Genomic DNA, 12540 nt, shown 5'->3' on the forward strand with positions numbered 1-12540 from the left:
GCAGAAATGGGACCCGAGACTCGCCGGGTTACTGTTTGGCTCCCCAGAAGTAAGTGTCTGATGATCCAGTAGAGTGTGCCAACGGGCAAGAGAGTAATCGTGTGGGAAGTCCTCTTTCCAAAAGGAGACACCACGCAAGGGATAGACCCTATCTTCTTAGCCCTCCTCTCCCTGAAAGATGGCTGGCTTGTCCCCAAAGCCTTAGTGAGTCAGGTCCCCAGGGATGGGTGTGGTGCTGCCCAACCTTTCCTTCCTTTGCCTGAGGCTGTGCCAAAGGAGTCCGGCTGCTAGAAGAGAAACGCAACCCCAAGGCCCATGACTGCACGCAAATTGGGACAGTTACTAACTGGTGGGGGACTTGGTGACCTGGGGTTAATCTTGCTTTGGCAATTCTAGCCAAGAAGGGGGAAACCCAACTATTGGATCAGGGAGGAGCCTAATAATAGGAAGGAGTGTCTTATTTGTTTGTGTGGTTGCTTCATCGTTTAGTTGGAAGGTCTTGAAGAAAAATTCTTAGTACTTGGGAGGGAGGTGGGGAGAAAAAGATCATGAGTTCAGTGTCATTCTCTTACATAGCAGGTTCGAGGACAGCCCGGGCTACATGACATCCTGTCTTTTTTTTTAAAAAGGCATTTCAGCCGGGTGTGGTGGCACACACCTTTAATCCCAGCCCTTGGGAGGCAGAGGCAGGTGGATGAATGTGAGTTCGAGGCCAGCCTGGTCTACAAAGCGAGTCCAGGACAGCTAAGACTACACAGGGAAACCCTGTCTCGAAAACAACAACAACAAAAACAAAACAAAAACAAAAACCAAACCAAACCAACCAAACAAAAAAAAGCATTTCAATAGAACCAGAATTTTTCACCTCCAAGAGGTGAGGAAAAAAGAAAATGTTGGGAGTTGGGAAAAAGAAAATGTGATGACTAATGACCTTATACCTTAAACTTGAGCAGCACACTTTACAGTTTATAAAACACATAGGCAAACCTTAGCTCATTTAATCCTCACACCATCCAAAGGGCGACAGGGTGGTTATTACTAATTACCCCTCGTTTACAGAGTTGAGAAACTGGGGCTCGGAATTGAAGTAACACGTGCTGGGCTGCCCCTGAAGTGGCGAGAGCCCTGAACTATCACGGAGCCTGCCTAGAGGCTCCCTGCCTTGGAAACCTAGTGAAGTTAAGCGCTTGAAGAGGACCTGCACGCACCATCCAGGTCTTGAACGCCCGGTAGACCGGGTTGGAGTCGCTGACGCTGGGCAGAGGCTAGAGGGCGCTCCGGCTCTATGAAGCGTTCTTGGCGTTAGGACCCAGCCGTGGCCTGACAACTGACCGCAAAAAAAAAAAAAAAACAACAACTTTAATTCACTCTCCTGGACTCACCGCTTCTTTCTCCGCCCATCTGTCTATTTTCGCTCCGTGTAGCCAATGGATAACATCCACATACTTATACATCATCACTATACGCCGGGTCATCTCCTAGGCCTCCCCGCCGAGCTCCGGGTTGTAGGCGTCCTCGGCGTTGCCTGATCGGAAGATCTAGAAGATGAGGCTTTAACCTCGATATGGCTAGCTTTCCTGGCCACCAGGAATGGAGCCAAGGTCTCAAGGCCTGCTTTCTTTCTTAGAACTCTCCTGCCGGGGCAGGAGGCATTTTCCTCTTGGAAGCTCTGAGCTGGCATTTCTGGAGGTGGCTGCTCGTCCTACGAGCCGACGGTCGCACGCTGCTCCTATGAGGCCCCTGCCGCCGGCCGGCGATGTCCGCCTGGAGCTTTCGCCTTCGCCGCCGCTACCGCTACCTGCTCTGAGCGGGTCTTCGGCTGACTCGTCCGTGCGTCTCATGGCCGCTAGCAGGTCCCTGGTGCCTGACCGGCTGCGCCTGCCGATTTGCTTCTTGGGTGTCTTTGTCTGCTATTTCTACTATGGGATCCTGCAGGAGAAGATGTGAGCGGACCGTATGGGGGGCGGGAGTGCTAACATCTCCCAGCCAGGGCCGGGCAGCCAGGCCCCACCGCCCCCTTTTACAGCCTGGTTCTTAGGCTTCCTGTGTCTGGTACAGGTTTCCTTCTTCCCCAGCCCGGCCCTCTGACCTTTTTTTGCACTCTGCTATTATCCATTGCTGGCTGAGCATCCTTGTAATTCTAAAATTCCAGGGTGGGCCACTGGATTTTTTGGGACGCGATTCTTTCTTTTCTTTTCTTTCTTTCTTTTTCTTTTTTCCTCTCTTTAGGTATTTTAACCTTTGTTGATTTCAAGAAAGTTCCGTGAGCTGAGAGCTAGGTCTATTTTTTTTTTAAACTCTCAGATGCTAGCAGACCGTTAATCTCTTTGCTCTCGGCCTTGCTTTATTTTTCCTACCGCGGATACTTTTGTCCCGCTGTCTGACTTTACTCGTTGCGTCTACCTGTATTTTTTGTGGATATTCTTTCCTTAGGCTATGGGATCAATAGGGCTGGCATCAAGTTTCTAGGCTTGAATCAAATCGGACCCTGTGGGTAAATAAGCGCAGTGATCCTTACTGACGCTAACTACATCCACAAAAGCAGGGTACTTCAAAGCCCTCAGTGTCTCTGAACATATCTGCTGACACCGAGTGACGCGTACTAATGTCACCTGTCTTTTGTATGTGTTTCATCTTAGAACAAGAGGAAAGTATGGAGAAGAGCCGAAACAGGAGACGTTCACCTTTGCCTTAACTTTGGTTTTCATCCAGTGTGTGATCAATGCTGTGTTTGCCAAGATCTGTGAGTACTTCATCACAATTTGTTGGGTGCACTCTCCTTTCCCCATATTCTGGGCATTAGACCCCGGCGGGGCTTATCTTCAGAAATCTTAAGTTTTCCTTACCGCCCGTATCCCTGAGTATTTAAACAGCCTCTCTGCAGTCTGTAAAACCAGTAGCTGTGACATGAGATTAAAATATTAGGCCTCTAAATTATACCAACTTTTGAGTCAAGAATGACTGGCTCTTCTGTATTCTAAATCCCCGTTGAAAATACTTAGGTCATTTTCCCCCCCTTTATCCCTTTGACTTTGCTTTGTGTGTCAGCTTCAAACATGTCTTTGTTCCTTGAAGTCTACCGGCAGAGCTAAGCCATGCTTTCTCACGCTCAATGAAGCCCTACCTCCACTCTGCATGTGGTCTTGTCAGGCTTAAGGGGAGCTGGGGAGATGAATAGTTTTCAGAGATTTCCCAGCTTAAGAGGATAGAAATAGCTGTCTTACGTGACAGGCAGGTTCCTTTTACATGGCTTCAACTTTTGCTTAGTGCTCCCTCCTTGCCCCACCGGGTTTCTCTTGTATGTTTTGTTTGTTTTTGTTTTATTTTTTTGTCTTCTCCCAGTGATCCAGTTTTTTGACACTGCCAGGGTGGATCGTACTCGGACCTGGCTCTATGCTGCCTGCTCTGTCTCCTATGTGGGCGCCATGGTCTCCAGCAACTCAGCCCTACAGTTTGTCAACTACCCAACTCAGGTGAAATCTCAGGGTGAGAGGAGACTTGGCTCAGAAATTGTGTGGACAGGACTAAAGGGGTCTTCCCTCGGGCCTGGGATTTAAATAAAACAATCCTAGAGGGCTAGGGATCGAGCTCAGTTAGGAGAGGCTACGTAGCATGCATGAAGAAGACCTGGGTTTCACCCCAACACTGCATGAGCCAGGCATGGTGTCACGTGCCTGTCGTCCTAGCACTTGGGAGGTAGAGGCTGGAAGATCAGAATCAGAGGTTCAAGATCATCTTTAGCTGTAGCAGCCTGCAGAAACTATGTTTTAAGAAAAGGGGTGGGCGGGGGGGGGCCACGGGGGAGAAACAGTCGTAGCAGAGTATGCTTGAGAAAGAGTGTACAATGTGGGACATAGATGGTGCACAGGTATGGGTTTGGCCATGATGCGGCTGTCTCCTAAGGCCAAGCTCTCTGGTACAGGTCCAGTGCTAACACATCTTCATGTAGCACCTGGCATACTTCCTGGCACATCACAGATGCCCAGAGGTTATTTGCTCACTTTTATTTCAGGTCCTCGGTAAATCCTGCAAGCCAATCCCAGGTGAGCAAAGAAGATGCTCTCCCTCCTCTGTGCCCGCTCTTCCTCTCTCTCCTAGAGCTCGGAGTGGCTCTGGCTCATCCGATCCCATCACAGCTCTGTCTGGTGATCTTCCTGTCATCTGTGTCAGTTTCCCGTGTCGTGTGTAGGCCGAGTGGGAGCCAGAAGCTGACCTTGCCTACTTTGTGTCCTCAAGTCATCGTAGTGTCCCCTGTGCTGACACTGCCATCCCGTACCCTGAGTCCCAGTTGGGTCAGCAACTTCTCCCTTTCAGTGTCTCATCTTTGTCTTGTTCTCCACCCTTGCCCAGGTCCTTCCTGGACCTTTGACTTTTGTCCTCTACCCCTTCTCCACCTCTTTGTTACTCAAGCCTGTTGCTCAATCATCTTTATCTAGGTGCCAGCCACCTCTCACCCTCGGCAGGGCTTCTTAGATATTTCTTTTCTCCCTCACTCTTGACATGGCTCTCAGGAAGTGGGGGGTTGGGATCAGTAACACCGTGTATACTCGGATTGTCACTGTTTTTTTTTTTTTTTTCTATAGTTATGCTCCTTGGGGTGACCCTCTTGAAGAAGAAGTACCCAGTGGCCAAGTACCTGTGTGTGTTGCTAATTGTGGCTGGCGTGGCTCTTTTCATGTATAAGCCCAAGAAAGTGGTTGGGATTGAAGAGCACACGGTCGGCTTTGGAGAGCTGCTTTTGGTATGCAGTCCTGTTGCGAAGGCAGCCCCAGTGAGGCAGGCAGGAAGCCGAGGGAAGGTGGGCTGTCCCTTGGCGCCTGTTGCTGATCTTTACGACAAGGTCCCTGGCTATAGGAGTATGGCCACAACAGGAAGCCTGAGATACTTAGCGACAGCTAAACGAGCCCTCCTGGAGAAGAGTGCTCTGAAGTGTGAGCTCAGAGAGACCCAAGAGCCAGGAAGGGAAGGGTGGTGTGTGCTTCCCTGGGTTTTCAGGCACCATGGAAGCTGGACTTGAATGAACAGGAGCTGTCGTCTAATACTAGGCCCAGTTCCAGGGCCTTCACATCCTTACTGATTAACATTTACAACAGTCTCCTAGCACAGGTGGTGTTCTCTCCATTTTAGAAACGAAACGGAGAGGCTAAGCCACTTGCCCACTGTCACACACCTAAGTGAAGTCAGGATGCGGGGCCAGGCAGTCTGACCACAGAATCTAGTCTCCAAAGCATAAAGAACGCTGAGCCAGAAAGCCACAGCCTGTTCAGTCTCCACGCACCAGCTTGCTGGCTTTGACACTGAGCAGTGGTGGGCTTCCCTTTGTGACGCAGTTTGTCATTCCAGTGCCTGCCAGAAGGAAGGCTAGCCTGGTCTCTCTACCCTCTACACTTGACCACAGGTAGCTTTAGTTCTGAGGACTGTGTCTTAAGGTAGCAGCAGCTTTTTGAAGTGCCTGAGAGGAGAGCTCGTGTCCTGGCTTAGGGAGGGCCCTGCTGGCCAGCTCATGGCCGCTGCTCCTTTTCCTTTCCCAGCTCTTGTCTCTGACCCTGGATGGACTGACAGGTGTTTCCCAGGACCACATGCGAGCTCATTACCAAACAGGTTCCAACACATGATGTTGAACATCAACCTTTGGTCCACATTGCTGCTTGGTGCTGGTAAGGAGCCATTCTGCTGTTCTGTGCACAGATCACCAGAGGGCAGACTGCTCTCGTCAGTCAGCCCTAGCTCCGCTGCCAGTTCGTAACTTTGTGCAGGCCAAGGGCCTGACTTGGTTCCAATCTGGCCTTCTGTCCAAGGCTTGAGAGACCTTCCTGGAAAGACCTGTGCTGGCAGCACCTCCCCTCACCCTGTTGCTAACACTGTAGGGTAGGCGTGTTCCAGATGTCATGAGAAGATACGTGGTGTCTAGGAACATTCTTTCTCACAAGGCAGATGAGGCTGAGTATAGTGCTGGCCGACTTACAAGTTCACTGAATGTACACTCGTGAGAAGGCCTTCGCTTTGGAATCAGTGATTCCTAACTTTCTCAGTTCTGAGCACATGAAGAAAGTATTCTTCCTGTAGCATGCTGGGCTTCATGGAGAAGACCCTTGGTGGCTGGAGGTGACCAATTCCACGAGCTTCCTTGAGCTGGGGACTCGGGTCGCTGTGTCTGCGGCATCTGAGGAGCTCTGTGTTTTCTCACTTCTCTTTAATTGCTGGCTTTGGTCTTTAGTTTTAGTTTTGTTTTCTGAGGCATTTTCTCAGTCTAGTTCAGGCTAGCCTAGAACTCACAATCCTTTCGTCTCAGCTTCCCAAATTCTGAGATTACAAGCATAAGCCAAACATACCCAACACCAGTCACCGACAGAAGCAAATCATTGACCTCATAGGCTTTCTTAGACGATCAAGTTTGTTCTGTAACTAGACAAGAGTTTGAGAAAGATGCATACCAGGCCAGAATAAACTCCACAGATGGTTCCTCACCCAGCCTCCCTCATGGTATTTAAGCAGGCTGCATGCAGGTGTGTGGGTTAGCATAAGATGGGCTGTTCACCTATTGATTTTTTTTTTTTTTTTTTTTTTTTTTAGGGATCCTGTTCACTGGGGAGCTCTGGGAATTCTTGAGCTTTGCTGAACGGTACCCAACCATCAGCTATAACATCCTGCTCTTCGGCCTGACCAGTGCCCTGGGTCAGGTGAGTTCCTTGGAGAGAGGCAGCTTGGCTCCCTTCCTGTGTTGTTCAGAAAGCCTGGCTGGGAGCAGAGGGACAGCCCCGGTGTCTGTCCTGACTCTCAGGGCATTGCTCAGGGGTCTCACGGACCTTTCTCTTTCTAGAGCTTTATCTTCATGACAGTTGTGTATTTTGGTCCCCTGACCTGCTCCATCATCACCACAACAAGGAAGTTTTTCACCATCTTGGCTTCCGTGATCCTCTTTGCCAACCCCATCAGCTCCATGCAGTGGGTGGGCACCGTGCTGGTATTCCTGGGTGAGTTCCACCAACAGCAAGTTCCTCCAGGGGCCACAGAGGGAAAATGGCGGGCTTAGCTTGTTATTTTAGAGAAGATGTTCCTAAAGGAGAAAAGGAAGCGTTGTACGTAAGCAGCCTTCCTCCTGTGTGGTCCATCTCAGTGATGCCCTTTAGTGACATGGGCTTTCACGATCCCGAGTGGGACAGAGTCTGATATTTACTTCCCTCCCAACCTGAGGTGTGCTGTGAGAGCTGAGAGAAAGAGCTGGGAAATTCTGATGCTGAGTTTTCTTTTGATGTTGGTGTGTATGTTACCAGTGCCTTGGTGAGTTTCCATTTGATGACATTCTATTGTCTTTGAGGAAGCTATATAAAAGTAGTCTTCCAAAGTTTTTTGTACCTAACGCTGGGCAGAGTGATACACACCTTTAATCCCAGTTCTTGGGAAGCAGAGGCAGACGGATCTCTTGTCCACATAGCGAGTTCCAGGAAAGCCAGAGATACATAGTGAGACCCTGTCTCAGAACAAACAAAAAGAAAACAGAGTTTGTAGTATTCTAAAGCTCTCCCTTTGGGAAGCTTCCCTGGGCTCCATGTCCTCCCACAGAGTTGAAGCAGCTTTTCTCCTTTCCACAGGTCTCCGGTCTTGATGCCAAGTTTGGGAAAGGAACAAAGAAGACCTCCCACTAGGAAGAGACAGGCGTCCTCTACTCTGAAACACTTAAATTATTATCTCCAACAGTGACATCTTGGAAAAATGGACCCAGTTCACGATAAGGGACTGGATTCCAGTCTTTTTATATATGTATAATAAATCAAAGGAAGCAAGACCACATATACTAAACAAAGCACTTGGGGTGTAACAAGACAGGTTGCTAATTTCTGGTTTTGCACAGACTCGTACAAATAAAGAGAAGCAGGCAAGCTGGAAGCAAGACCCTGCTGTCGCTCTCTGGGCTGGGCTTGGCTGGGCTTGGCGAGACAGGGTGGTAAGGCTCCCCCACGAAATGCTCAGAAGTGCGTATGAGCAGGGGTAGATCTGGGAGTTGGCAGGGTTGAGCCAGCAGCCTCTGTTCCCACGGCGAGCTCTAAATATGCTGAGACAGGTGGCTGGCTGTGAGAGCCAGAGGATGTAAAAATCACTTCAAAGCACGGCGGCAAGTGAGTCGCCAGAAATGAAAGGTGTGTTCTCAAGGAACACCTTGAGGTTGAAACGGGCCCAGGACATCAGAACCCACTGGCTTTTGTCCCCCATTGCCCCCCCCCCCCAGCCAGAACTTAACCCAGAACCCGTGCGTGATCGTGCAGGTTTCCAAGGCCCCCGAACGTGCTTTTCCTGATTCCTTCCCTCCTCCTGGGAGCCTGGATTCATTCCTGCTGTTCCCTTGCCCCTTCAGCAGAAGCATCTCGGTCCTCTGCCGTTCTCGCGTGCCAAGGTGTCACCATGCCAGCTTCTGCCTGTTGAAAGGGATGCTGGCGGAAGGCAGGGTGGCTGAGTCCTGGCTCAGAGCAGCTGTCAAGTGCTCTGGGTGGTAATGGGGGGGGAGAAGGAGGAGCATGGAGCGGAGCCACCTGCCCACTGCTGCCTTCAGAGCTGGATCAGCATCCTCCAAGGACCAAACTTTACACATGAAAGTGCATTGCTACCAGCTGCAACTTTCCCTCCATCTGTTCCAGCCCCCGCCCCCTTGGCTCTCCAGATGGGAGCCTGGCCTCCTTCCTGAGTGCTGCCTTGATACCCTCGGCCCAACCTCTTAAGCCCTTCCCTTCTGAAACTCCACAGTTCCCTAGGGGCAGGGTATCACAAAGCTCCGCCTCTAAAGGACCCCTCTCAAATGCCTTTCCCTTCCAGAGGGTTTTGAAACCCGATGGAATTGACTTTCTTTTTCCTACCCTCTCCTGTTTTTTCATCATCCGGAAGGCTGTTGGCTCCTCAGCTGCACTCACAGTTCCTTTCTGGGTGTTCTCCCGTGGGCCGGATGGTGGTTAGAGCCTGTTGGCAAGGCCAGGGCCCCACAGGTGGCCAACATCTGTGTCTACTGTTGTAACAAGAAACATCAGTTTCCGGGCCCTCAGACTTGCCCTTTTGCACCACTCTCCCTGTCATTTAGCTGTCTTGTAAAGTGCCCTGTGCTGGTCACCAAGATGAGTCGGCTTTCAGCAGCTTGAGGTTAGACGGCTCCTAGGGCCAGCTTGTCCTCCAGCTGAGTGCTTGGGAGTCCATCTGACATCTGGTGACACCTGTGAGCATACAGGAGCTAAGACTGGTGCGTGCCTCTACAAGGCTGGAAAACAAACCACTACACCTCAGAAGCTCTGGTGATACACAGGAAGGTGTCCCGGCAAGGTGAGGCTTGACTAGCATGTAGGAAGATGAAAGCGGGGGCCAGGTAGAGCGTTAGCTTCGCTGCCAAGCAGGAAAAGTGGTTTTCAACTGCCTCGCACTCTCACCTGGTCTGCTGTCTCCAGTTTCAGTGGGACTACGTGGTAGGACCATAGTTTTCAGTTGAGGCAGCGTTCTACTCAACTTGAAGATACCTAAAAACTAAGCTGCCAGCTTGTTGAGCCTGGCGTGCCCACCTGCAGGAGCATGGAAACAGAAGGCTGGCTGGAGGTGACTGAATCCGTCCTACTCTCTAACAGGCCTGATACTCAAATACCAGGCAAGCTCAAACAGGCCTTGCTGATCTGCTAACCCTGGGCAACCTGATGCCTTGAGTTTTGAAAGATCAAAGGGCCTCCTCTGCAGTTAATTCTCAGCTATGTCAGAAGGGAGGAACCCAGCTTGCAGACTCCCCTACGCCTAGTGTTTTTCCTATGGGCCCCGGCATTGTACTTAGCTCTATTTTGGTCAAAGCATCAGGTCCGCCTTCTCTGTTTGGGTCTTTGTGCTCAGGCTCCTGATAAATTGATTTTCCATTTTGGCCTACAGGAAGGAAGAATGACCCACAAGTGCTATTTGGGGTGCAATCTTAGGGAAAGCTATTCTGGAATTAAACAGAGAAAAAAAAATTATATTGCTTTTAAAAGGATGTCGAAGGGCAGGTCTTGAGTGTTCCTGTAGATCACACGTAAGGTACAGATTCTGTACCCCCCACCCCACCCCTGTAACATGCTTGCAAAGAGCACTGAACAGAAGTCTGTGTTTTTTAAGAGACGGGAGAACCTAAGAGCCGGAAGGTTAGGTGACCAGCTGTAGGTTCCTGCTATGTCTTCCAATTATGCTTGTCCTCTGGACCTGGGCCTTCCAAAGGACGAATGGGAAGCCCCAAGGAGGCCCATTGCCTTCAATAGCTGGCTCCACTTGTTAGGGAACAGTCCGTATGCTTTACAAGCAGAACTGGTCATTTCCCCCCAGATGTCTCTGCAGAGAAATTGCCCCCTGGTCTCTGTAGGCTCATTCAGTCACTCCCATTGAAAACAGAGCAGCTGTCTTCAGGAACAGCGAGTTCACTCCTGCTCTCGCAGCGCTCTTTAGGCTGTGCCATTTTATCCTTAAGACACTCCTGGGGAGAACTTGGGCCAGAAGCAGCCTCCCACATTTGAAGAAGGGAGCCTGAAATTCACCAAGGTACAGCAGCTGAAGGTTGAACTCGGCTCTGGGGGGAGGGGGGCATGAGCTGGGGGGAGAGGCAGGTTGGGGGGGGGGGGGTCAAAAGCAGCCTGGTTTGTTTCCCCATACTAGGTCAGGAACTGCTTTAATCCTTGGCAAGCTGAGCTGGTGGATCTCAGCTGTTTGGATTTTCTGACAATTCCTAGTATAACTTCCAAAGAACTTGGAGGTCGACAGCAAATAAGGCTGACAACAAATACAATATATATTATATATACATATATGTCTGTGAATATATACACAAGTATAGTATATAGTAGGTAATAGGTAATACTATAATAGGGTATATATAATATAATAGGTTACATATAATACTACAATAGGATTAAAATTTTATATATATATATATATATATATATATATATATATATATATATTTTTTTTTTTTTTTTTAGTTTTTCGAGACAGGGTTTCTCTGTGTAGCCTTGACTGTCCTGGACTCACTTTGTAGACCAGGCTGGCCTCGAACTCACAGCAATCCGCCTGCCTCTGCCTCCCGAGTGCTGGGATTAAAGGCATACGCCACCACACCCAGCTGTAAATATATATTTTAATAGGAAATATATATATAACATAATAGGCCATATATAAATATATAACTAAATCTATTATCGTTTACTTTGTTTTCTCTTGAGACAGGGGTCTCATCTAGCCCAAGCTGACTTATAACTCAGTGTGTAGTTGAGCTAAACTTAAGCTCCTCCTGTCTCAGTGATGGAGGGTGATGGGCATGGTTGCCATGCCTGTAACCCCAGCATTTGGGAGATGGAGACAGGAGTATCAGGAATTCAAGATAATCCTTGGCTCCACATGGAGTTCAGGATTAGCCTGGGCTACAGGAGACTTGGAGCTGGAGATGCAGAGCCCTTGCTAGGATTCTTGCCTGAGTATGCATGAAGTTCAGTTTAGATTGCCAGCACAGCACAATGCCAGGCACGGTAGAACATGCCTGCACCCCCAGCCTTCTGCCAGCACAGCACAATGCCAGGCACGGTAGAACATGCCTGCATCCCCAGCCCTCTGCAGGAGATGATGGTAGAAGGATCAGAAATTCAAGGTCATCCCCTACTAAAATAGCAAGTTTGAGGTTAACCTTGGCTACATGAGATTCTCGTGTAGGACAAAAACAAAGGGGAGCAGGGACTGAGGATGGATATAGCTCGGTTGCAGAGCCTTTGCCTCTCATTTGTGAAGCCCTAGGTTCAACGCCCAGTACTACATAAATAAACACATTCTCTTATTATACATGGTATTTTACTATGAGTGTTCGTATTGTTCAGTTTTCAGTTTGAGCTAGCACAGTGGCTCGCTCCTGGTAACCTTAGCTGCTGAGGGGCAGAGGTAAGAACATTGCAAGTTCAAGGCCAGCCTAGGCAACTTAGCAAGACTCTACCTCAAAGCAAAAATTGGAAAAGGCTGGGAGTGTGTGTGGAGCTCAGTGATAGAGCACTTACCTAGCATAAGTGAAGCCCTGGGTTCGAGTCACAGCACTGGAGAAGCAAAACCCCTTGCAAGGTTCCATGTCAAGTGTGTTGAAAAAGACAGAAGGAAGCAACTTGCTATGAAAGTGTCCATAATTCAGAGCAATCGGAGAGCCCCAGATGCCCTCCCCTGGCCTCTGCCCCTCTGCAGGGCCAGGTTGAGGGCGAGGGTGGATTGTGGAGGCTCCCAGGATGGGGGTGGGGGGCTATTCAAGAGGGGCTGCAAGGAGTCTCCTGCGGTTTTTCCTGAAACCTCCTCCCTATGGTATGTTCAGACTAGCTCTAGTCACCCAGCTTCCTGTATCACCCAGAATATGCTGGAGTGTAGCCACTGCCTGGTTTAAGCCATCTGACAGGCATGGTCCCCAAACCTGGAGCCAGTGAGCTTAGCAGGAGCCAATGTGTCTGCCATTGGCTGGAAGGACAGGAAGGGGATCCAGAGGAACAGGAACGGGGAACCATGAGTGATTCAGTCTGGCTAAAGGGACAC

At 49.7% G+C, this 12540-nt stretch overlaps 1 protein-coding gene across 1 annotated transcript; it reads left to right on the top strand.

The window, feature by feature from the left end:
- The first annotated feature begins 1524 nt into the window (after nucleotides 1-1524).
- SLC35B1 (solute carrier family 35 member B1) lies at nucleotides 1525-7048 on the top strand. The gene is given in 9 exon segments (XM_084749944.1): nucleotides 1525-1943; nucleotides 2640-2743; nucleotides 3343-3473; nucleotides 4013-4043; nucleotides 4584-4741; nucleotides 5532-5603; nucleotides 5609-5657; nucleotides 6574-6680; nucleotides 6821-7048. Coding segments are annotated over 9 exon segments (1218 nt in total). The 5' UTR covers nucleotides 1525-1590; the 3' UTR covers nucleotides 7034-7048.
- Nucleotides 7049-12540: the final 5492 nt, after the last annotated feature.

Source organism: Acomys minous, assembly GCF_964271855.1.
Source record: "Acomys minous genome assembly, chromosome: 12".
Classification (NCBI taxonomy): Eukaryota; Metazoa; Chordata; class Mammalia; order Rodentia; family Muridae; genus Acomys; species Acomys minous.